This window comes from Triturus cristatus, chromosome 4_1, assembly GCF_964204655.1.
Source record: "Triturus cristatus chromosome 4_1, aTriCri1.1, whole genome shotgun sequence".
Lineage (NCBI taxonomy): Eukaryota > Metazoa > Chordata > Amphibia > Caudata > Salamandridae > Triturus > Triturus cristatus.
This window is the reverse complement of record NC_140585.1, coordinates 335582318-335609630: the sequence shown is the minus strand read 5'-3', so window position 1 is coordinate 335609630 and position 27313 is coordinate 335582318. Positions and strand designations below refer to the sequence as shown.

The window sequence follows — 27313 nt, the reverse complement described above, 5'->3', positions numbered from 1 at the left end:
ACTCCGGGATACAACTGCTGTCCTGTTGCAGGGTCGCTCCAGATATAGGTCTGGAGCCCTTTGATGTCCGGACCCTTGCGCCCGGGGGGGCGGAGAGGCCGGGCTGGTAGAGGCCAGACGCCCAGCGGGAGAGGCGCCAGGCCCAGGAGAGCTGTGGGGCGATCGCACCTAGGTGTGGGAGGACGATTGGGGGTCCCATCGATACTGCCCTCCGCCGGGAGTGGGGAAGTGTTCACGTGGTACCCCCTGGCCAGTCGGTGGTGCCTGGATGTCGGGGCTTGCTGGGGCCGAGGCCGGGTTGAGCGGGGTCACGTAGGCTGGCGCGCAGAGTCACATACAATCCAAAATGGAGGAGCCCCGAGGTGCAGGGGACCTCGTGCGGCTTGGCGAGGGGGAACAGGACCACGCCACGAGGCCGGCTCCAACAAGTCCTATCCCCCAAATTGGTAAGGCTCCATTACTGGACCCTTAGTGGTGGTGTTAAAGGTGCCCACATAGCCAAATCCAAACTTGGGACTTAAAAAAAATGAGAACTGAGAGGAGACAGGGACCAACCTGCTTGTCTATCCATAGCGGTTTGGTCTGACTTTGTGGCCAGTCCCGCTACGTTCTGATTCGCAGCAGTAAATCCTGTTCAGTGGGCCTTCGCGAAAGGGCTATCAGGTCTCATGAATCTTTCATCGGCTATAACCCAGCCTCGTTTTTGACTTCCAAATGAAGAAATCTTCACGACGAGTTTGTCCAAATGCTTCCTCCTCGGACACTGCCTGCCACCCTGCTCTATTGAAATTTATTCTCAGAAAAATTTCCTCTAAGCCCGAATCTAAGCGCCGACTGGGCCCAATTCACTCTTTGTATCCAACACACGCTCCATCGTGGTTGTCCATATTTTTCGACCTTGACATGGTCTTGCACGACTATATGTTTGCGTTAGGTGCTTTAATTTGTTTAGGTACTAGTTTTTACCATAAACTTTAGAAATTCATAACTCTGGTTTTACTAAAAAAATATGTCATTTTGGTATCAAATAATTTATTAAAATGTACTCTATTTTTCTAAATTGGTGTGGGATTTTTCTTGTGTTGTGTTTTAAGTTTGTTACTGTTTGTGTGCTGCATAAATACACATCGCCTCTAAGTTAAGCCTGACTGCTTTGTGCCAAGCTAACAGAGGGTAAAGCACATGTTAATATAGTGACTTTTGTGGCTCACCTTCACAGAGATGGTGGTTGTTGCTTGAGCAACAGTAACACCCCATTCAACCAATAACCCAATTTCTCACCCCGTGGCATAGTAAATCTCACTTAAGACTTGCGTTGCCCTTGTGTGATACGAGAGCAAGCAATCTGTTTGTAAATCTACCCCTGGGTTTCTTAGATGACTCACACAGTGGCAAATCATGCATCCTGTTACTTGTGACTGTGTAAAAATCAATGTGACTCCACACTCAATTAAGAAATCCAAAAACAGTGACTGGACCTTTAAGCTAGTGGCATTTATTCATTCCAAAACACATTCAAAACAACAGATCAGTAAAAAACACAAGTGAAAACATGAAAACGAGAAAAAATGCACACACAGATAGCAGGACATTATGAATCAGTAGTGTAGAACATTAAACAACAGTCTGGTTCAGTAGAGTACTGAGGGGCTTATTTATGAGCCCTTGCGTCACTTTTGCGCCGCCGGTGCGTCACTTTTTGTGACGCACCAGCAGCGTAAAAAATATGCCATGTTGCGTCATATTTACAAAGTGACGCATCTAGGTAGATGGGTCACTTCGTAAACCCCTGCGCCAGGTATAATGTATGCAGGGTGGGCGTTCCGACCCCAGTAAGCCTCATAGAAGTGACGCAGAGAAATCTATGAGATTTCACTGCGCCACTTCTAGGATGCAAATGCGTCAATATCTTATGCCTGCTTCGCAGCAGGCATAAGACAGACGCAGGCACATTTGAAATGGGACTTGCCCGTGTGAAATGACCCATTGCTGGAGTTGCGTCACTTTTGTGTCACATTCCAGCAATGCGTCATTTTTGCACCTACAGATTCGTCAGAAATACTGACGTATCTGTAACTCCGTGCGACATGATGCGTCATATTGTAAATATGATGCATCATTGGTGTTGCAAGGAGAGCGCAATGAAAAGTGATGCATCTCTGTTTGCACGCAGCAATGCGTCACTTTTCATAAATGAGGCCCTGAGTGTCTTAAAATGCGACCTCGTGCACAAAAATTACTTTTCTAGGAGGGTCCAGCTATTTCGGAAGTCTAGCAGCTTCACATACCTGTTCACCGGAAATCTCAGAGAGGTACATAAAACACAGCTCTGTTTTTCTGGTTCTTTGAGAATGGTTCCTGGTTGGTCTGCTGCATCCGTGGTCAGGCGAGACCAACCAGAGCCCTTGGTAGTCTTTCCCAATAAAGAGAGATTGAGATTACCCTATGCTCAACTTTGCTCCCCAAAACGATAAGAGAAACAATGAGTTACATCAGGTTGTTCAAACAAGCAAGTGAGTATAAATTGCAATCAGAAGAGGAAATTTTGAAAAAATTCTTGGTAATGTTATGGCTTTAAAATATCATTAAAATTAACCAATCAGGTGAATGTACTTTGAACAGCAGTAATAGGTGAAGTTGGTCCCTAAAAAAGTCCTCGAAATTCCCCTAAAGTGGATTAATTTCTTCCTCAATGAACTAGGCACGTGAAAAGCCATCCCGTTACCTCCAGCCAACAGGCACCGACCTGTCTTAACCGATATCTTTGCTAATCCTGTGACAGGTGTGAGAAGATCAACCATGACCAGGTGTATTATTGGTCAGGACACATCACAGTGCTGAGTTAGGACCCACATCTGTGGTGCGACCAGGCCAATTCTTTGCCCCTTGCCAGTGCATCAACCTAGCAAAGATCCTGGGCACTGTGTGATAGGAATATAAGGGCAGCATGCAGCGGTCTTGGGGACCACCGCCTTCTCCCCATAGATGCCCACACTTGTCACACAGACACTTAACTCTATTAATGGTAACCGACGGACAAGAGCAAGTGGTAATCTTTGAAGGCTTTGAGACCACTCAAAGTCACATGTTTTTGCAAATCTCACCGCTCTGCCAACCCCCCTTTCCATGCATTTCATAATGAAGAGCATTAGTGGCCTCGCACAAACATTTGGCAACATTACTTTAATTCGCTTTGCACAGTGCAGGGTACATTAGGCCAGCTACCCCATCATTTCCACTGCATCATAGAATATTTATACTTGGATTCATTGTAGGAAATTCATATTCACAAGTAGGAGAATGCAAAAAATGCATAAAAAAGGGTGAAATGTACAATCCATCCCTGACAAGAAACGGCTTGATATCTCCATATTGTCACGTTTTATGTGTTCTGTGAGGAGGTGAAATGTTCACTTCTATCACCCACAGGTGGGCAGAGTTGGCATTTCATCCTTGCAGTGCACAACCAATGACGCTCATGAAGTTGGAAGCTTTGCACATTTAATCCATCTATCCCTGGGAGAATGGTTTTGAACACAAGAAAATAGCGTGGAAATTGCGGGGCTAATCCGCAAAGGCCTTTTAAAGTCCATAAATAAAGTATTACTCCTATAGGGTTCTTTTACGTCCGTTACATAACATTGAAAACTGGTATATTCAGGGAATATTCATATACAATTAGCATAACTAGAAAGGACGGTGCTGTCTTCGTACTTTTACTTATAAGGAGTTGGATATATTGGGCCCAATTCACACAGACATGTAAGAGGGCATAAAAGAGCCCTCCTGTAGAATTACTTCCAATACCCATATATCTTTTTGTGAATCAGCCCTACTAGTACTAAAAGTAAGTTTTCCTGGTTTTGGAGAAGTGTGGCTCAATGATTAGAGCGGCAGACCCTGATGCAGAGGTCTAGCCCGGGACCAGGGTTCAATTCCCCGCCTCGGCGGGTCTTGGGCTCAAGAATTCCACGGACCTGATAATTCTCTTGCCTCGGTGCCATTCCAATCATGGAGTCCCACTCTTCAACTCTGGGCAATAGCTTGCTTAATCTCCACAACAGCCCCCACAACGCTACGGATGCCTGGCCTCCACCTTGGGGGTGCCCAGGAGTGGACGCCTCACAGGGAAAGCCAGGATGGGTTCCCCAGCGGTATTCGTACAAGCGCCTTGAGACCCTTGCGGGTGAGTAGTGCGCTATACAAGTATCAATTTACATTTACATTTACATTTCCCACCAAAAGTCTACTTCTACTCGATTTTTCTACTTACTTTTTTTAAAGCTTTGTCAAGGTCACAAACTCTTTATAATCCAGGTCCACTCCAAACTCATTGCTCTCATTATCAGTGGACAACACAAGTCCTCTAAAGACTCCTGGAGGGGGCATTACCTTTCTTTTTCAGCTTAGGAAGAAGCAATGATTTTGGAAGCACTGGAACTGCAGCATATTTTATATGCCACTGGGGATCAAAGTGATTCATTAACACATTTTGAAATTAAAAATGCAAGGACAAATCACTGAAACTGCCTCAATTTCTGAGATGACTACCTTCACGGTGTCAGCAAGAAGCACGCGGAGCAATGACTTGCTCAATTATGGTAAACATCTACTGGCCATTAAAACATCTTGGCAGCCACATTTGCAGCTTCTGTTTGTACCCTTAGTTTATTTTTATACCCTTAGATCATGAAAAGAGAATTTCTATTTTTTTTTTAAACTGTGGTGGAATGGTGAGAGATGGTGACAAGCCACGTGAACACTAACATTACATCCAACTTAGTAGGTTTTTTAGGTGACCCCATAGTATGTGTGAATGTTGGTGCAAAGATTTCCTTTTTTGGCCAGTGCTCATATTATAAATATTCTGATTGATTGTAATCGCACACACCTTCCTGGAAAAGGATCCAATATTTGAGGCCAAATTATGGCTTCATGCTGTCAGCAACAGGGCATCACCTGCTTATTAAAATGTTCTCAAATTTATGTTCACAAAATCCTTATATTTCATTTTTTCACCTATTATTGTAGCCTCACTACCCTAAAGCCCACATTCTAAGAACACCTAAAATATACTGTAAGAACTAGTGAAGTTTCAGGTTCTTAAAATCAGTGTGATAGCTTTATAGTCCTATAATGTGCCCTACATTAATTCCTACTTCAGGAACGTTCTGACATTAGACCGAAACTTTGATACGAAAACAATGTCACTACCACTCATATATGATAATTATTATAAGAGAGCAGTGACGTTCCACTTTAGGCCTGCAGGTGGCAGTAGCTACCCACTTCGATATTACATCAACTCATATATTTCTGTAAACCATGGTTTGAGGTAATTTAAGTTTATTTTGTCCACAGATGACAAGCAATAACATACCCGCAGATTGGTTAATTAAAAGGATATTGCAAGTCACCTTGGAGTTTCTCGCCCGTTTAGAGGCACTTCGCCTTCATTGCATGTCATCCAGGATACTGCACTGTACTCCTTAGAGATTCTTGCGCTCTTCCTGCAGCCACTTGGCCAAAGTTCCAAGGGTCCGGCTTGCGAAAGCAGGAGACCGATCCTTCACCCTTCTGGGCCCACAAGCCTGGAACAAGCTTTGTGCTGAACTGCGTCAAATTAAAGGTGAGAGACCATTTAGTAAGAAACTCAAGACCTGGCTTTTCACACTTAAATCTCTGTACATTTTCTCTTCTTACATTCTGCTTAGCACAGGGACACTCTGAATTGTCGAGCTCTCTACAAATCCCTGCACTCATTCATTCATGTCTCTATAAGTTCATGGAATTTCTGAGTGACTTGCTATATCCTTAAAATTTAATTTTGAGTATATTAGCCCACAAATATTAGCAAGATAGCTGGTATTCTGTAATATTTTATAGAGTAACAACTGATAACAACAGTATAGACCTAACACCAGAAATTACAGTGATCTAACACAACGTGACACAAGCATGATCTGTTGAGTACATACCCTTAATTACCTGTCCCATTAGGGGGAAATATAACCAACACAGGTGCTAATTTTCTATATTGAATCAAAAGCAGAGAATTACTGTGGTGTGGGAGTATCTGCTTGGTGTCTGTTTAATCTGATGCAATGACCCATAAAAACACATGCTAATGTTTCATAGCAAAAATGTGAACATTGAATATATATCTTTTGACATTTTGTATTACAAAGTTTGCGCTACATATATTTCATACCAGTAATTGAACCATTCTGTTAAAAATCACAACTCCTCATTAATTTCATACAACCTGATTATATAGTTTCAGGCAATTAACTCTTACTATGCATGTTGGACCTGGTCCTTTTTGTAGGGTATCGCACAGATTATTTGCCTTTTGCTTCTGAACCGGTTTTTGTTGGCATTAGGACTCTGCACACCTTATCACCTAATTGGCACATTTAATTTAAGTGTACATTCCGACGTAAATAGTACTACATGTACCCATGGCCTGAAATGAAATGGTCCTAGTGGGCCAGCAGCACTCATTGTGGTACCCACTACAGTAGCCTTTTAAAACATGTCTCAGGCCTGCCACTGACGCCTGTAGTGCAGTTTTAATCTGACATTTGAATCTGGCAAAAGAAACCTTTTGCCAGGCCTCAACCTTCCTTTTTAATACATACAAGTCACCTGTAAGGTAGGCCCTAATGGCTCATAGGTACAGGTTGCCTTGTATTTAAAAAGTAGAAAATGGGATTTATGTTTTACATATCCTGTAGTGAAAAACGTATGAAGTAATTTTTCACTACTGTAAGGCCTATCTCTCCCATAGACTAACGTGAGGTTACCTTATTTCATTTAATAAGTATAACGTTAGATTGGGAGCAGATGGAGATATGCTGTTTAGACTCAAATGAATTGTAATTTAAAATTCTCTTTAATGGTACAGTTGAATTTTAAGTCACAGTTCTAAAAATGCCACTTTTAGAAAGTTGGAATTGTTTTGTTCCAACAATTTGTGCGTTCTGCCAGTGTTGTAAGTCACATGACTGTAAATGGCGCTGCTGCTGGGGTTTGTGTATTTCTGCCAGACAGTGGGACAAAAGGAAATATGTGTAGGCAGAATGGGTCATCATGCCAGGCTGGTTGGGGACAATGCTGTACCAAACCCCACTTACATTTCAAATAGCTTTTCCTTCAGCACACATAAATGAACCTGATACTAGTTTTCTGTGACGCCTGACTTCTTGGATCCTCGACACGAGAAGGGAAGAACATTCCAGAAGCAGATGCATGGGTAGTAAAGGGATTCCTCCCACTTCAAAGGCTGGAACCTGGTATAAATACTGGACCGCCAAAGACACTCTTTGGGACACTACTGGACCTGCGGACATTACAAGAGTAATGGCTGCCTTCTTCCCCAGAGGACAGCCCTGATGCTTGAGGCCTGCCTTGTCCCCAGAGGACTGTCCTGTAGCTTGAGGTCTGCCCTGATCTCTTAGAAGGAAGACAGAACCTGCTCCCTTCATCCCAGGCTACCTGAGTGACTCCAAGGGTCAGCTGGGTGGCCTCCTATTCTGAGTTACAGCTGACCTGCTGAAACTGGACCTGCCTGAGCTCCTGCTGGACTCTGCTAGAATAAGTCCCTGATCCCCCAGAGGTGCCGCCCCGGGTCCTGGACTCTTGGCTGGTATCATCTGAGTGCACTATTCTTCAAGAAAATGAGAAATCTCGAAGTTTTGGGTTCATCGTGACCACCATTTGCACTGAGATTCTGCCTGCCGTGGTCACCACCCTCACAAATCTCTGGTGAACCTGATTCTTTGTGCTACAGCAATCACCAGCAACAACCGTCAATGCGAGATCTTCAATGCACTACAGCAATGACAGCTTGTGGCGACTGCTGATGCAAAGCTCCAGCAATGACCATCTGCGACGCCTGACCAGATATGCGCACAGAAATCACCGTATGCAATGCCAGGCTTGCTCTTTGAACTACAGTGACTGCCATATATGCCGCCCTCCCTGCTCCTTGCAGGGTCCTCCACCGCAAACTGGATTCTTCACACCGGACTTTGAGAAGGTAACTTTGTCAGCAGGACTAACCTGGTCTCTGTATTCAGCCCTTGCTCCATTGTGGTAGGTCTGAATGTGTGACTTTACTTACTCAAGCACAACCAGATGACCGCGAGTGGCGCTTTGTGCTTTTGTTACCTAAAAGTTTGAAATGTAATATATCCAGTTCTACTGAGTGGATTTTTGTTGTTCTAGTATCATTTTATTTATTATAAGTTACCCTATATTTCTAAATTGGTTTGAGATTTTTCTTCTGTATGGTTTTACTTTATTACTGTTTGTGTGCTACATAAACACTTTACACTTGCCTCTAAGTTAAGCTTGACTGTTTAGTGCCAAGCAGAGGGTTAGCACAGGTTAATTTAGTGACTTTTTTTGCTTCACCCTGACATGGATTGTGGCTGTTCCCTGAGCGGGTCTTCTGTCGCCTTAAACCAATAACCTGAATTCTTACAATGGTATCTTAGCAGATTTCCATGGCCAATTGCTTGAGCTTGTGGCATTCAAAAATGATTTCTTAGTGAAAAGACTGAAAATAAACAGTTATCAATAGTTGGAAATGCCCAGGAAATATCCAAAACGTTTACCTTAAAATTTCAAATGAAAAAATATCATATCAGTAAATGGCTCTTTGCTTTGTCCTTAGAGGAAAGGGAGAGACTGTAAATAGTTGGTCTCAACCTCACCCAATATTTATTAGCCTTTCACGTAAGGTACAAGTCAATTGTTTTTCCAGTGATGCGAACAAGAATTTGTGTTGTTAATTTTACTTAGAATAATACGACGGCTAGGAGTGGTTTTTGAACCGCTGTGTGGCTACAGGCTAAAGGTGCATAACACATTTTAATATGAATACCAATGTACAAGTGCCACCTGTTTACATCTTATCCCCTCTCCGATTGACCAACAACCATTGTAATAGCTGCATTTGTAAACAGTTCAAGAAAAGGAGGCTGGCACCTCTCACTCCTTGAAGCACACCTATGAAACTGCCCACTCAAACTTCGAAGCAAAACTCAATGAGCCTCACTTTGGTAATTCACGAGAAACATTTTTGCGTTATCCACTACTGAGCTGCAAGCCGCAGCTAAAATAGAGGTCTGAGGCCAGGAGCAGTCCGTGCAGGTGAGAGCGGTGGGCCGGGTTGGGAGGGGGGGGATATTCGACAGACGACCGCGAGGGAAATGAAATTTAAAGCATTAATTTCCCCTCGTCATTGTCTGTCAAAATCCCCTCCCCCACCCAGCCCCACTGCTCTTACCTACATGGGCTGCGTTTGTCTGAGGTTCATAGTGACAGGAGGTCATTGAGTTCATGGTGAGTGCCCTCTAAATGCCCAAGTAAATGTAAGTGTGAATTCCTATTGAAACACTCCTATGAAACCTAACACAGGGGAACTTTTCCATCCTCTATAGCGAAAACAAAAGCCTTATCCAGGGTCATCTACCACAATGTATGTGAATTAATTTGTTAGAACGCATTAAATGAATTGAAAACTTAGAAATATAAAGCAATAATCTGATGTTAGAGATGGAATTACGTGACGTTGCAGTATTTATGCCATCTGAATAGTTTATACAAGTAATGATGTATTTCTTCCAAAGGGCAACGTAACTCCCTTACATTGACAGGGCTAGTACCTATCCCAAAAGGTACTGGGAAACTAGAGTTCTGTTTCTGCCCTATCATCTTAGAACCCTCTACTTTGTATTACCTGATGTCCTGGTCCATTTAGAAGAAGATCTGAACTGTCAGGAACTCCTTGGAAACATTCGGGATAAGAAACACTTGAATTTGTGCTCCATAGAAAATCAAGGATGATACGAAGGGTGGGTGATAAATTTGCCTCCGACGGTAAAGTTGGGGGACTTTTGGCCACTATGCGTCACGCATGTAATGTTGAGTTACGGGCAAATTCCGCCAACCATCGCATTGCAGATTTGGCACCCCCGACCTTGATTTTCGATCACTAGGCGGTCACCCGGTTAAATTTCCTCAAAGCGGGCAGTCACGGGCGTTCGCGGTCAGAAAGCTGCTGCTCGAGTAAAAAATCTACTCAAGCAACAGCAAAATCAACTCGAGAAGCAGCGCCCTCTGGTACGCCGTGTGGTGCTGTTCATGCTGATCGTTCAGCACAGAACCAGCTCCAGGCACTAAAAATCAGCACGAGCAGTGCAACGTGGCTCATTCTGCCCATTTGCGGAACTGCACAGTTTCCTTTCATGTAACTCCGTGGAGTGAAACTCTGCGAGTTCTGTCCACCGCAAGATGATACAAAATCCATGTGTGTTTCCTGTGTAAACATCAGGCTGTGGTTTTCATTTTTGAGGAACAGCCAGGATATTAAAGCAGCTCCAATTTAGGCTATCATTTTAAAAATCCACCGACCATGAAGGTTAGTGTAAAAATGACCATTCTACAAATCGAGTCGATGACCACAACGCGATTGACAAAATAGCATGGATTTAGTCTTGGTTCTTGATTTGAAAGTTGTGACTTTGGAAATGTCCTTTGGATTGTAAAATAGTCTCTCTTGAAGGGTCTAGGATATTTCTATCTTATTGTGAAACTGGTTGCAGATAGGCTTAATTCATTCGGCAGTGTTTCCTATCACTTGTCCGCTCTTTCAAGGTTACCTCTTGCCACTAATGATGCATCAACACGCATGAATACTCACCAGAGCACTATGGCACAGCAGTCATTTTTCACTTTTATGCTAATGACATAGGGGCTTGATCAACAGAGCACAGTGTATTTTGGCATCACCCCATTAGGGACCCAAATAGGGATAAAAGGTCATGCTTCACAGCTTGCATAAAAGGAAACCCTACTACGGCCCCTTACTACCTTTATAACTGAAGGCCACACTTCTCATCCTGTTAATTTTGGAAACACGGTCTTAAACAAGTGCTACAGTGGTGTTTGTTTGCCTCACAATCCTTGGATAAACATCTACATTGTAAAGCAGTGCGATTTTTATTCTACTGAGATGCATTTTGCTGACCATCCCATTTAGAAACACTGATTTGTGTGTGTGAAGCTACCAGGTTGCCAACTACATTGGCTTTAGATGATGCAGAATACTGCAGTTCTCAACCTCATGTGCTTCTCTTTATTTGAGTCGAGGAACTTTAAGCATCCTATCACTCAGACTGGAAGATACATGAAAATCATGTTCCCTACTTTTAAACATCTTTTAAAGAACATTACTATATGCCTTACCTAACCCGAACACTTGGTTCTGGTACAGATTCCCCTTTCTACTTCATGGAAGGATACTGAATTTCCCAGTAATGGCTGAGGTCTTGGAATATTTTCATTTTACCTATTTCCTTATGTACCTTTGTTTTTGCTTTGGATCAATTGTACTGAAAGTCTCTTTTATTTTAGGATTTGGTTCCTCTTTTAGAGTGGTTCCACAGTACCCAGTTTGTAGTTTGTTGAGCGCAGATTTTAATAACCCATGCTCATTACAAAAATAAATACATTGAATATGGCTCTTTTACAGAGGAAAGGCTTTACAAAAATCTGGGGTTTGATTTACAGCAGGGTGCTAACGTATAATCCTTAAAAAGCTGTTTTAATATATTTTGAAGGACAAGCTTAGTTTCCACCAGCGGATTGTCTGTCAGACGAATTACCAGAGCCATTTATGGACATGCAAACTCCTCCATTGACTATTCGGAGGATTTTATGATATCACTTTTCTCTTTGTCTAAATGCAGTACTTGTAACCAAAATACATAAAATGTATCAACTTGCAAGGTAAACATTTAGGCAATATTTATCCTTCACCTTCTATATTGTGGCAAAACTCCCTTCCTCTTGAACATTTTTTAAACTGTTACTTGTTCAAAGCCCTCAGAAACGAAAAACTCCTATTTAGAGAGGTTTTGTTAAATAGCAAGTCTCCTAGTACACAGCATATACCTAGAACACAGCACCATGGAATTTGTGAAATTTACATTATAGTTGCGCATGATAAGACAGTGCTCATCTAGATAACTTGACCACCAAGGAGTGAGTTTTAAGAAATGGAAGGATGCATAGAATAGTCTCATATAACCTTTGCGTATGGAGGGGAAGTAGAGACGTGTGACCTCAAACACACAGTGCTGCAGCTTAGAAATCAGTTCATGTATACAGAGGGACACTTGCTTGCAAACACTCCAGCTTTTACAGGCAATAAATGATGAACTGAAGATATTCCACATGCATTCTGGAAGTAAACAAATGCCCTTGTAGGTCCTCGTAGATTGGTAGTGAGTCTATCCCACCACGAAAAATATCATCTCGAACAGAAGTGACGAGTCCCTACTTGTACTTGCGGTTCACCTAACCCTACTGTGAAGTTGTATCATCAATTTATCACCTCATTTTTAGGTCTCGCCTGACCCAGCGCATGCGCTGGTCTGGCGAGACTTTTTGTGAGGGCTCAAAAAAGTGCTACCATGGCCAGCCTAGAGCTACAGTGCATGTGCGCGGGCGCGCACTTAGGAGCAGAGGCACCATATGGCAAACCTCGTCATGCTCATTAAGCGCCCACGATCACTTTCACTTTCGCCCGCGATCACTTTCGCGGCGCCCCTTTGATGTTCTCGTTCAAAGAACATCAAACATCAAAGAACATGTTGTTGTGTTAATGCTTTGCTGCGCCCGTTTGACTTACAATGTGCTTTCTCTTTCCACAAACTCGATGTTTGTGTTCCTTTATTTTAAAATGCTTTTAGTATTACTGTTTTGTGACTTAAAGAACATTAAGGAAATGTTACTGTGAAACTGGACAACGATCACAGTGTTTATTTCTGATCGCAGCCGCTGCTTCATGTCCATTGCACCATTCAGGGAGTTCTTTCGTTGGTGCTTTCATGAGGACATGATGAGGAAGCTGGAAACTTTTGGCAGATTCTCTTTAAAAGCACAGCATGTTGGCGACTGGTTAATCGATTAGACCTATGTAGCGCTTTAGATCTCAAAGCGCTATAGTGGGTGCAGCAGTTACAACTCATGAAATATGGGGTGCAACTCACAAGGAGGGGGCAGGTTTGAGTGCACATTGGCTGCAATCGAACTCTTAAGATGATGGGCTGTGTGTATCCATTATCAGCACTCAGTCTTCGCTAAGTGATCTTGTTTGTTTTGTTGTGGTGTTAATGCTTTGCAGCGCCCGTTTGACTTACAATGTGCTTTCTCTTTCCACAAACACGATGTTTGTGTTCCTTTATTTTGAGATGCTTTTAGTATTACTGTTTTGTGACTTGACTTAAGGAACATTAAGGAAATGTTACCGTGAAACTGGACAACAAGTTCACAGTGTTTATTTCTGATCGCAGCGGCTGCTTCATGTCCGTTGCACCATTCAGGGAGTCCTTTCGTTGGTGCTTTCATGAGGACATGATGAGGAAGCTGGAAACTTTTGGCACATTCTCTTTAAAAGCACAGCATGTTGGTGACTGGTTAGTCGATTAGACCTATGTAGCACTTTAGATCTCAAAGCGCTATGGTGTGCAGCAGTTATAACTCATGAAATATGGGGTGCAACTCACAAGGAGGGGGCAGGTTTGATTGCACATTGGCTGCAATCGGACTCTTAAGATGATGGGCTGTGTGCATCCATTATCAGCACTTAGTCTTCGCTAAGTGATCTTGTTTTGTTGTTGTGTCAATGCTTTGCTGTGCCCGTTTGACTTACAACGTGCTTTCTCTTTCCACAAACTCGATGTTTGTGTTCCTTTATTTTGAGATGCTTTTAGTATTACTGTCACACACACATAACCACAACCACACGCACAACCACACACACAACCACACACAACCACACATACAACCACACACACACACCCACAACCACACACACAACCACACGCACACAACCACACACACAACCACACACACAACCACACACACAACCACACACATAACTACACGCACAACCACACCCACAACTACACACACCCACCTCACCCACCCACACAACCACACACACAACCACACAAACAACCACACACAACCACACCCACACACACACACACGCACAACCACACACACACACAACCACACACACAACCACACACACACAACCAAACACACACAACCAAACACACACAACCACACACGCACACAACCACACACACCCACAACCACAACCACACACACATCACACAACCACACAACCACAACCACACAACCACACACAACCACACACACAACCACACCAAGCATTGGCATAGCCAATAGGTCTCACCTTTGGGACTTTATAAGTGTTTAGCCACGCAACAGTTGATGTGGTTGCACCAAGGATATTGTGCTGCATAACTAAATACTTAGAAGGTCCCAAAAGCGAGACCTATTGGCTATGCCAATGCTTGTTATATAAGAAGGGACATTGTAGTCAAAGTCTGTATTAAGAAAATGTGTCAATAGCAGCCATTTTCCATCCACTAGTTTGACTGATAGAGATGTATTGAGCTGACAGCATGTTGAGTTTAGTGTCCGCTCATTTCATATTTACCAGCCACAGCGCTTTGGGTGAGTATATTAAAGTGGACCTGTATGTTGCCAGATGGCTCTGTCAAGACTCCGTTTATTTTACTGATTTATCTCATACGTAAATGAATATACTAAAGATATAAAGTAACACTGAATGAATTCCACATCAATAGTGATGGAGGAAGAAAATCGTAGTTCCTAGACGACTAAATCAAAGGGAGAGATATACATCTTTTTCACACAGCGCAGTGCAGCAGCTGTAAATGCTGTGCTGTGCTGTGTGAAAAGGACAGAGGAGGAGTGCACCAAATTTACTAAAATAAGACACTCTCCTCCCCTCTCCCTAGCGCTGGCACTGAAATCAGCTGCTGTGCGCCAGCGAGACACCTTTGCGCCAGGGTGCAAGGGTGTCTCCGTGAGTCTAGCATAAGTTTTGTACCTGAAGAGTGCTTTTCCAGTACAAAATACTATGCTGAGACTCTCTTCAGGCCTTTTCCCTCTTTGTATGCGTGCTGTACAGTGCAGCACACATGCAAACTCGGAAAAGGAAGGTGGAGTGAAAGCATTTCTCCTTCCTTGCACCTACCTTAAAAATGCGCAGTTTTCTGACGCTAAACCGGTCTACTTTTAGTAAAATGGGTTTAGCATCAGAAACCTTAGGTGGTTGCATGGGAACACCAAGCTCCACCCATGGTGCACCCCCGTGGCGCTAAGTAATGCAAAGCAGCGCTATGCACTGCTTTGCATTACTATCACGTTTGCACCAGAAAAGTGATGCAAATCGGCGCAAAATCTTTTTTTTTTTCACGATTTACTTTCCAGCACTAAACTTGTTTAGTGCTGGAAAGTAAATCGTGAAAAAAAAAAAAGATTTTGCGCCGATTTGCATCACTTTTCTGGTGCAAACACGGAGAAAAATCCTAGTAAATCTCTCCCAGAATTTCTTATCAACCACATAAAGCTGGATTTGAGAGGACCCGGCAGCATGGCAGTAGACTTTGATGGTAAAGCAATGTGGCGTATAATGCAAAATTTAAATCAAGCACGTGTTTTTTTAAAGAAAAAACAACACACAATACCAACCTTCTCTGAAAACCATCAATAGATTTAACTACCGGGAATCTGGGTTCCAAACTCAAGATTTGTTTTTTGCATCTTAAGTCTAACATTTTTGGATTTCTTCAGGTGATTTGTTAAGGGTGTAGTGGGTGCTTGTCTTAAAAATATTATGTTCTGACTTTTTACAATGCAACTATTTCTGTGGCTTGTAAGACCTTGCCAAGTACACCTTGTACACAACCTTAGTGTTATCAAGCGTAACTCTCCTCGGGTGTGGGTTTTGTTCTTCTAGTATCTAGATGGCAATGATCCTCCCTGTGTCTTTCACAAAGACATTTCCTCCTCCATATTTGTGCTGAGTTTAGATTACTGTCTTGGAAATATCAAAAAATGTCTGACTCGTCCTAAGTCTGAGCTTGCAGGCAAAGCCAACCAGGGCACAATGACAAGACCACTGTCTCTGAGATGTGAAGGGAAATAACACACAAAGTCTTCAGTAGTATGTAAAGATTTATCCTTCAGAGAAAGTCAATTTGATTGAGCGCCTTTAATGTTTAAATTAGAAAATATCACCATATAATATGTACAAAGGAAAAACCAGACAGGAAGTTTCAGTTCTTCTCAAGTGTAAAATGTGATGCTACCTTTATATGTGGGTCAGTGACAGGCATGCAGAAAAGAAATTGGAGCACTTAGAGTGAGTAATTCCATTGACAAAACTGTGGTACAACCCGTCTGATCTCAGAGTATATACCCAGTAATCCAGACATTTACACAAGTGACCACATACCGAGGAGCTCAAGTCAATGGCCAGTAAATCATCCTGGGCTTGTCATGCAGTTCGTTGAAGTTGGGGGGGCGCCAGCACTGATTTCTGTGGTCTATGACTTATCACATTAGGACCCAAGAGAGAGAGAGAGGAGGAGGGGGAAAGGAAAAATGGAGGAGGAAACTAAACAGAGGAAAACAGTGACAAAGAGAAAAAGTAGGGATGAAAAAGAGCCTGCAAAAATGAGATAAAGACACAGGAAGTGTAGGGTAGTAGCAGAAAGCGGCACAAGGTGGAATCACATCCAAGCAGCCTAGGTATTCTGCAACCCCAGCATTCGGCATCACCAGCGGTGGGTTCTAAAAAAACATATTAATTAGAATTATTGTTCTTTTTACAAATGTAGCACTGGGACCAGCTATTGAGCCTGCAACCCGGTCGTTTACGCAGTGGCTGGGGCATATACCCAAGTATTGGAGGGACACATTAGACCTGCCTAAACTCTGATACAAAATGAGTTCACATTTAGTACTAGTTGGGAAAGCATGCAGCTTAAGACAGTTTCTTTCATGGCGTGTCCATTTAGAGAGGTACCCACACACACACACACTCTAGCGGAGTCAAGGATCGGAATTGACTAATAACCTCTTTTAAAAATGGAACTTGAGTGCCTGGCACCTGGGATTGAGGTAGAGTGCCTCATTTCACTGAAAAGACTTTTGTAGAAGCAAGATATTCAGACTTCCACGTATCTGTTGAGGAGTAAATGCAGCCCTTTTCCTATTCAAGTACAAATACACAAATTACCGAATACACCATATCATGAGCTTGAAAACAATTACTGACCTTAAAGGACCAATCGTGTATGACGTATGCCACTCCACCAAATGCCCATGTGCCTTTCCTGTTGAGTAAACCATAGCAAAGGAAGTCACTGCTGTGCTCCGAAGACCCTTGAGTGGCCTTTCAGAATTCTGCAGTAGAGGGCCTTAAATCAGGATTCATTACACTAGATTGGCACTTTAACTGTCCCTTTAAAACCTATGCCCTTTGGCAGCCCAATCCTCTATTCTAGGACCAGTCACAGCCAACCCCCCTCCATCTATGGATGGAAATTAGCGCTATGACCATCTGGCCATAATTGAGTGACAGCAGCACAACACAAACCAGGAGGCCCGTAGAGACGTGCGGTTCTGGTTTAGGTCAATACAAATTCATCAAAAACATTATTCTCTTTTCAGGTTAATTCACAAAAACAAATCATGCAACTTGGCCTTCCGTTTTTTTTCCATTGCAACTTTTAAACAAAACACTGTAGCACGGTCACCAAAAAAAAAAAAATCGCAAAAAATGTGCTTCTTCCTTTCAAAAAACTGAACACAACGTCTTTAAGGTTTCACTAATATTTGGCATGAGGGCTTTCGGGCACAGCTGTCTTCGAGGGTGGAAAGTCCCCTCCAAGCCCCTCCCACGGCTGGTTCGCCTAGTCCTTCACAAGTCTGTAGATATGGTGCTGAGCCCCATGCTCACTGGCGGACACCTCGAACACATAAGCTATGCACAGCAAAGTCTCCTGAGTATCCCTGTGTGCCACGACCTAAGAAAAGAAAGAGAAGAACTGGTTTTATGAGCAGATAAGGAATGCTTTTATGTCAATACAATGTACAAACATTTAAAATGGTGTTCATATACTATACAAACATTTCCAGGAGTGTTTACTAAAGAGCTGTTGTGAGTTTTCCCTTAGGGCTTGGCTTATATCATACATATTTACCAAGCAAAAGTCAGCTCTCAAGGTTTATGGGTATCACTCGACAACTGGCGCGTCTCAAACTTTGAGGCACCCCTGAGCCTCCATCTGTGGCTATTCGTAGAAAATGTTATAACGGTTAAAGTTCTGGAATCCAGACAACCAATCAGAGTGCTCCAATTGCATGCTACAACAGCCAGTATTTGCCCACTTAGGACTATCAAACCCCAGACTTGTGGCTGCAGTTTACTGATCCTCTTCCTAGTTTTGGGATTTTCTCCTGGTGATGAAGCTCTCTCTGCCCTCAGTGCAATGCTGAACTGAAGCATCCTGGCTAAGAGCAGAGAGTGCAGCTTGCTCCATCGCGAAGCCTGGTAGCGTGGTTGCTTTCCTCCAAATGGAAAAGTGCACTGCAGGCAACAGTAATGCAGAAGGTGGCTGCAGAGGCTAGGAGCAGGACAGTGACCAGTAGGCAAGGCAGGGAGCCTCTTCACCCACACAGTAGAAAGCCAACCCATTTTGTTTCTTTTTCTGCTGCTGACCACTGTGTGATCCTCGATGAGAGGGGAGATTTGACCGACCGTTGCTATTTGGCTTGTTGCCATTCGCAACAGGGCAATAACAGCTGCTAATTTCTTTCTTTCTCCCCATGAGCCCTCACCTGCAGCAGAAGCCCATAATTGCATGAGCAGGGAACAGCCGCTTTTGCCAAAGGTTACGGCCAATATTATTTGATTGCAATAGATTATTTCACAAAAATTATAAAAAAACAGAAGAAAATGTGGGTAAGGAAATTATCAATTGGGATTTTAGGCTAAAATGTATACAAGAGGGGCACCGAATAATAGATGATAAAAAGTCCTTTGGTGCTCAAAATACAATATTATTATAAGACCACAAGACAGCTTAAAGAGAAAGCTGATCCCTCAAATGCAAAATATATTTATACTAATACAAAAGTGCATATGATTCGTAAGTGGGTTATAAACCCAATGGATTATCGAGTCAATTTTCTCCTGACATTCAAAATTATCAATACGATATGGTGCATTTCTTAAATTACTCAGAACTTTGCACTGGTTGGGCTTTTAAGTTGATCTAGCGGAGTCACTGTTGTTGGTGGTATGACTGGTACTCATGCATTGGTATCCAACTCCTTCTTTAAATTCTCCCTGGTTCTAGAGGTAAATTTGCCTTTTCCCACAGTTTGCCACTTTCATTTTTCATGTGCTATCTGTGCTGCCAATTCCCACAATATTCATTGGTTCTCTGGCATCTTTTGGAGACCCCACCATTGAAGTTGATGATATCATTTGGTTGGATGATGCATTTGCTTAGTCGTACATTTTGTCCATGTTTTCACCTCATGCGCACAGCTTCATGGACAGCTTAATTAATTCCTACCTGTTAAGGGTGTCCTATTCAATCAAAAGGTGTTTTCAAAAGTGAACACATCTGCATTGCATGAATAACATTGCTTCCCCACTTTAATAATGCAGCTGTTCGTGACTGGCTACTCCTGAGTTGATTTTTTATTCTCTGGCCCTTTATTAGAATCATCCAAGATGTCCAATATGTGTGTCAACCAGGATAGGACCCTGATCCTTGATCTCTCTTGGGTCTGTGCTAGTGTTGGTTTACCATTGTTGGTAATCATTACATTTCTTTTGATGTTGATTAACTCCAATGTTTGTCATTCACATTTGTCAGGTCATTTTTAGAGATGGCTTTGTTTCAATGCTTTCTTGTGTGCTCCCTTCATTTTTCCTCAGCCAAGACCATGGGGACCCCAGAATCTACCAACGTACCGTGCAAATGAATCTTCTAGCATACAACAACATTTATAACTGGTTCATGTTTTAGACTATTAAAATTCTTTAGATTTCTTTTTTTAATTGTGTTACTATGATGACTAGCTGTACCACCCTCATTGGTTCCCAGCTCAATTATTGAAACAGGCTTCATCTTTGGATCAAAGAATCTCTTTTAGGCCAGCTCCAGATTTTGAGAAGACTGAAGTTGAGATATATTATTGAGCTCAATACCAAGTCCCCAATGGGATTATGTATGGAGGAAGATTTATTTATACACCTGTAGGCTGCAACATCATATCTTTCAATTAAAAGGAGCAGTGTTTGTGTCCCTTTTGAGCAATAGGTGAAAATGTAGCTCGTTAGGTGGAACCTTGTGACAATTAAAAGAAGATAATATCTAAATGTGGAGTAACCATGACCTAGTTAAAAGTAAACAATGTAGATAGATACTGAGATTATGTTTTAGTATTTAGTATTAATGCATACACTATGGTTTGTGGACACTTTATGCACTGACACTTTACTAAAAATATGAATATAAACCTTGAGGTATGGTTGCAACTACAGATAATGCCATGCCATGAGTATGGGCAACCACGTATATTAAAAAAGTTAATAATAATAAGTAGGATGGATTGTGTTAATATTTATTCCCCTAAGGGTGCATAGATTTAACTGGCATGTAGCATGTTCCATGGTACAGCATTTAATTAAATCATCATAAAAAAGAATATAAAGAATATGAGATGGCACATCTGTGAAGATACATTTACTCCACAGCAATCCATTTAGACAAATCCCGAGATATAAGCTTTGTTAATTAAGCCCACTTGAGCACAAAGTAATTTGAAACATATATTTTTGTAGTGAATCTTTTAAGTGAATATTTATGTGTTGTCTATGATAAAATATTATGTGCTTGCTTCTAAATTGTATAAACTTACCTTACATGTTTATTTGATGTATGCATTAGCAAAGCGCTAGCACTTTGTTTAGTATTTTGTTTATGTTTAGTATTGTACAAGCATGTAGGCACTTAGAACTACACATTAAAAATTACGCTCCTTGTTGTGAACAAGGTTGCAGGGCATCACTTGCAATAAAGAAAAGATTTTTCAGTCCATTATATCAGTATCCTCTACTGGATGAATGAGGTGAGAATAATTTGAATATATATATCCATGTAATCAAGGCCACAGGACGTGGCCGAAACGCGTCACTGGCAGCACAAATTAAATAAACTTTTCAATTGGCACCAGCATATTCTGAAGTCCGTACCCACTTTGTGCACGACTGCACTTGGATTGTTGTTTCGATATCTATCTATCTATATATGTGTGTGTGTGTGTGTGTGTGTGTGTGTGTGTGTGTGTGTGTGTGTGTGTGTGTATATATATATATATATATATATATATATATATATATATATATATATATATATATCCTCCCAGGTGGTTCCGTTTTACTTTGCTTCGGGCGCTGCTCGGCGGGTGCGTTGCCTCGCGGTTGAACCAAACCGCCAATATTGAAACAGATTCTCCTTGCGGAAGAAGTAGGTCGCACTCCAACAGCTTTCCAATTACTTGTCTTTATTTTCAAAATTCCATAGTTTTAGCAAAACCAATAGATTGACCAACGCGTTTCGGTAAACTCCGCTACCTTGCTCACGGTCGTCGTTTTAACTAATGTTACACAAACTATTTTAAATAAAGATATTTGAAGGAAGTCCTTTGACACCAATTTCCTGTTCCCACCCTAATGATGCCCCACAGGTTTATGGGTCTTGTAGTTAGCATTAGAACATTCAATGAAGGTACATTTTTACATTTAATTATTGTCCATCTATTTCTTTTGCCAGTTGAAAGATGTTACTCGTTGTTACAACGGATTTTCTCTAGCCCAATGGTGGGCATTGCAACAATTCTTTTTCGTATTTTCAGTGCTTAATTCACTTGATTAACGAGCCCTCCAGTGGGCTTTTGAGTTCACCGTGTTTTCGGTGCTCAATTAACTTTATTGACAAGCCCTCCAGTGGGCCATCCTGTACAAACATGTTCCGTTGTTGCAACCATATTTAACATGCTCCATTTGCTTTATTCTGTCCCAATGATCAATGGTTCTCATTAAATCTTTATAGTTGTTGCCCTCCCTTGGGCAGTTGTCAAATGATTGTTCTTTCTGTGGGAAAGTGCCTTTCATAAATGAATGTAAAGTTCTTCTGATTGATTTAATCCATATGGGGTCATGGACCGCAAGTTTAAAATATGACACGATTCTTTTTGGCGTAATATTTTTTCCCTATTTCCACCACGAGAGCTCATCGGTACTGCTTCAATGCCATAAAAATTTTAATAGTTTCCAATTGGCATTATGATGTGTTTCCATATGTTTGGCTATGGCATTGTTCCTGTCTTTATTTTTGGTCGCTCGTACATGTTCCAATATACGTTTTTTTAATTCACAGATGGTGGATCCAACATATCTTAAAGGGCAAGGACATTCTACCACATAAACTATGTATTGGCTTTTGCAAGTTATCAAAGTTGTGATTTGCCAATTTTTGTTATTCGCCATCTTCACATCCTTTGTCGGCTTTGCAATTTCGCAGACTTTGCAGTTGTAACACTTTGTGAAGCCCGTTGTTTGTAACCAGGATTCTTTTGAATGTTTAGCGATAAAGTGGCTGTGTGTTAAACGGTCCTTCAGACTTCTTGCCCTTCTAAATGTTATCACTGGGTGGCCACCCATTTTTTCACCCATCATGCTGTCCATTGTTAGAATCTTCCAATTCTTCTTCAGGATGTAAGTGATGTCTTTTGCTTCTTGGCTGTAATCTGTGATCAGTCTTATGGGCTCTTCCATGTTATCTAATTCTTGCTGTTTTGGGATTAAGCATTCTGCCCTGGTTTTTTGATTGGCTCTGTTCCAGCTTGTGATTAGGCTTTTTTTAGGGTATTTTCTCTGTATAAATCTTTGTACTGTGTTGCCACTGTGTTTTAACCAATCTGCATCTTCACTGCAGATTCTTCGCAATCGAAGGAATTCTCCATAAGGTATGCTGGAGATTGTTGATGGTTGGTGGAAACTGGTTGCTTCCAAAGTTGTGGTCGTCGCAGTGCTTTTGCAATGTAGCGTCGTTGCCAGACGATTCTCTTTTACATAGATTTCCATGTCTAGAAAGACCACTCGTTCTTTGCTGAGATTATGTGTAAACCTCAGATTGGGTGTGCTATTGTTTAAAATTGTGTAGTACTCCTGAAACTTCTCCTCCTTGCCATTCCATACAATTAAAAGGTCATCTATAAACCGAACCCATGTAACAATGTGTTTAGTGTATCGATGGTGTTTCATGTTCCAGGCAATTTCTTGTTCCCACCACCCCATTACCAGGCAGGCATAACTGGGGCTGAAAGAAAAACCCATTGCTGCTCCGTTGCGTTGGCGGTACAGATTCTCTCCAAACGTGAATACATTATTTTGTAGACAACATTCCATCATATCCAATAACATTCTGTTATGTTCTTTGTAGTGAATATTTCGGTTTTTTAAAAACCAATCACAAGCTTTCAGACCTTGAGTATTGTCTATCGTGGTGTATAAAGCTACCACATCCATGGTGATGAGACAATAAGAGTTAGACCAAGTAATATTTTGTAGGATTCTCAGACAATCTGAAGTGTCTTTGATGTATGATTTAAGATTTTTCACATATGGCATGATGAAGTGATCAATGAAGTTAGCCACTGGTTCCATGAGCGAGCCCTTGGCCGACAAGATAGGTCTCCCTGGTGGTTTCTTGGGATCCTTATGTATTTTGGGGAGAAAATACATGGTTGCGATTACAGGAAAGTCTACCGTGAGATACTTGTATTCGTCTTCATCTAACAGATTCTTTGCTACCCATGTTCTGAGTTTATTGTCCAAATCCCTTTTGATGGCTGTAGTTGGATTAGTCTGTAATTTTTCATAGAAGTCTCGGTTATTCAGTTGTGATAGAGCCTCCTCGGTGTACATTTTGGAGGAGGCTCTATCACAACTGAATAACCGAGACTTCTATGAAAAATTACAGACTAATCCAACTACAGCCATCAAAAGGGATTTGGACAATAAACTCAGAACATGGGTAGCAAAGAATCTGTTAGATGAAGACGAATACAAGTATCTCACGGTAGACTTTCCTGTAATCGCAACCATGTATTTTCTCCCCAAAATACATAAGGATCCCAAGAAACCACCAGGGAGACCTATCTTGTCGGCCAAGGGCTCGCTCATGGAACCAGTGGCTAACTTCATTGATCACTTCATCATGCCATATGTGAAAAATCTTAAATCATACATCAAAGACACTTCAGATTGTCTGAGAATCCTACAAAATATTACTTGGTCTAACTCTTATTGTCTCATCACCATGGATGTGGTAGCTTTATACACCACGATAGACAATACTCAAGGTCTGAAAGCTTGTGATTGGTTTTTAAAAAACCGAAATATTCACTACAAAGAACATAACAGAATGTTATTGGATATGATGGAATGTTGTCTACAAAATAATGTATTCACGTTTGGAGAGAATCTGTACCGCCAACGCAACGGAGCAGCAATGGGTTTTTCTTTCAGCCCCAGTTATGCCTGCCTGGTAATGGGGTGGTGGGAACAAGAAATTGCCTGGAACATGAAACACCATCGATACACTAAACACATTGTTACATGGGTTCAGTTTATAGATGACCTTTTAATTGTATGGAATGGCAAGGAGGAGAAGTTTCAGGAGTACTACACAATTTTAAACAATAGCACACCCAATCTGAGGTTTACACATAATCTCAGCAAAGAACGAGTGGTCTTTCTAGACATGGAAATCTATGTAAAAGAGAATCGTCTGGCAACGACGCTACATCGCAAAAGCACTGCGACGAACACAACTTTGGAAGCAACCAGTTTCCACCAACCATCAACAATCTCCAGCATACCTTATGGAGAATTCCTTCGATTGCGAAGAATCTGCAGTGAAGATGCAGATTGGTTAAAACACAGTGGCAACACAGTACAAAGATTTATACAGAGAAAATACCCTAAAAAAAGCCTAATCACAAGCTGGAACAGAGCCAATCAAAAAACCAGGGCAGAATGCTTAATCCCAAAACAGCAAGAATTAGATAACATGGAAGAGCCCATAAGACTGATCACAGATTACAGCCAAGAAGCAAAAGACATCACTTACATCCTGAAGAAGAATTGGAAGATTCTAACAATGGACAGCATGATGGGTGAAAAAATGGGTGGCCACCCAGTGATAACATTTAGAAGGGCAAGAAGTCTGAAGGACCGTTTAACACACAGCCACTTTATCGATAAACATTCAAAAGAATCCTGGTTACAAACAACGGGCTTCACAAAGTGTTACAACTGCAAAGTCTGCGAAATTGCAAAGCCGACAAAGGATGTGAAGATGGCGAATAACAAAAATTGGCAAATCACAACTTTGATAACTTGCAAAAGCCAATACATAGTTTATGTGGTAGAATGTCCTTGCCCTTTAAGATATGTTGGATCCACCATCTGTGAATTAAAAAAACGTATATTGGAACATGTACGAGCGACCAAAAATAAAGACAGGAACAATGCCATAGCCAAACATATGGAAACACATCATAATGCCAATTGGAAACTATTAAAATTTTATGGCATTGAAGCAGTACCGATGAGCTCTCGTGGTGGAAATAGGGAAAAAATATTACGCCAAAAAGAATCGTGTCATATTTTAAACTTGCGGTCCATGACCCCATATGGATTAAATCAATCAGAAGAACTTTACATTCATTTATGAAAGGCACTTTCCCACAGAAAGAACAATCATTTGACAACTGCCCAAGGGAGGGCAACAACTATAAAGATTTAATGAGAACCATTGATCATTGGGACAGAATAAAGCAAATGGAGCATGTTAAATATGGTTGCAACAACGGAACATGTTTGTACAGGATGGCCCACTGGAGGGCTTGTCAATAAAGTTAATTGAGCACCGAAAACACGGTGAACTCAAAAGCCCACTGGAGGGCTCGTTAATCAAGTGAATTAAGCACTGAAAATACGAAAAAGAATTGTTGCAATGCCCACAATTGGGCTAGAGAAAATCCGTTGTAACAACGAGTAACATCTTTCAACTGGCAAAAGAAATAGATGGACAATAATTAAATGTAAAAATGTACCTTCATTGAATGTTCTAATGCTAACTACAAGACCCATAAACCTGTGGGGCATCATTAGGGTGGGAACAGGAAATTGGTGTCAAAGGACTTCCTTCAAATATCTTTATTTAAAATAGTTTGTGTAACATTAGTTAAAACGACGACCGTGAGCAAGGTAGCGGAGTTTACCGAAACGCGTTGGTCAATCTATTGGTTTTGCTAAAACTATGGAATTTTGAAAATAAAGACAAGTAATTGGAAAGCTGTTGGAGTGCGACCTACTTCTTCCGCAAGGAGAATCTGTTTCAATATATATATATATATATATATATATTATCTACTGGCGGTCGCCAGTAGATAGTTATAGTTAGGATCGTGTTTCCATAGGAAACCCGCAACATTCTATTTGGAATAACTTTAGCGCCGATTGACGAATCCTCGGGAAATTTTCAAAATAGGTGGGGCGCTCCGCTCCGCTCCTTCCCTGAAAGTCTCAAAGGGATTTGTCAAGCGGGGGCTGAGAAAAAGGGGGGGTCCCAAAACGCGTTTTCCCCATGTATTTTTCCATAGGATCTTTAGTCCAAGCTACAGCCCGAACGGCTGAACAGAATTACTTGAAATTTGGCAGAGAGGTAGCCATAAGGTCAAGGAAGTGCCTTTTGCAGGTCTGGTGTAAATCTGTTCAGTAGTTCCTGAGAAAATCAAAAGTAAAATCATATATATATGTGGGCGGAGCCTAACCACACATCTCATCCTGAGATCTGATTGGCTGCCAGCACTTCATCCAAGAAGTGTTGGCAGCCATCTTGGGACCAATATACATGATAGCACCTCACTAAAAAGCATTGCAGTTAATAGAAGGTTTTAAGACTTTAGTTACATTATAAATCATTTGTTGATGGTACCATACTCATTTTAGGAAATGTGGTATGTTCTAAGGTGATTTCACCATGTGAAAAAGCCTTCTGCTGGGATATCATGATTGAGAGAAAAATATTTTCTCATGCTTTTCCCACAGAGGTTTGGAAGGTGATCTATAAGCTAAACTGAGAGTTTATTTTCTGTAAATTCACATTATCTTTCTCAGCCATGTGAGAATGAAGTCTGACATTCTCAGTAAAACATGTACATCCAAAAAGGGCAGAGACTGTCAGTTGATTCCTTTGTGTTCTACTGCAGCTTCCCAGAGTGTTCCAAAGAACAACTAGAG

At 41.6% G+C, this 27313-nt stretch overlaps 1 protein-coding gene across 3 annotated transcripts in view; it reads right to left on the bottom strand.

Annotated features, from left to right (window-relative positions):
• Positions 1-16079: 16079 nt before the first annotated feature.
• Positions 16080-27313, bottom strand: part of LOC146854898 (transcriptional enhancer factor TEF-3-like) — a 779218-nt gene continuing 767984 nt past the window's right edge. For all 3 annotated transcript variants that reach the window (XM_085652320.1, XM_085652319.1, XM_085652321.1), the window contains one exon: positions 16080-17948. In XM_085652320.1, coding sequence (XP_085508446.1) covers positions 17835-17948 — 114 coding nt within the window. In that variant the 3' untranslated portion in view covers positions 16080-17834. The remainder of the gene's footprint in view (positions 17949-27313) is intronic.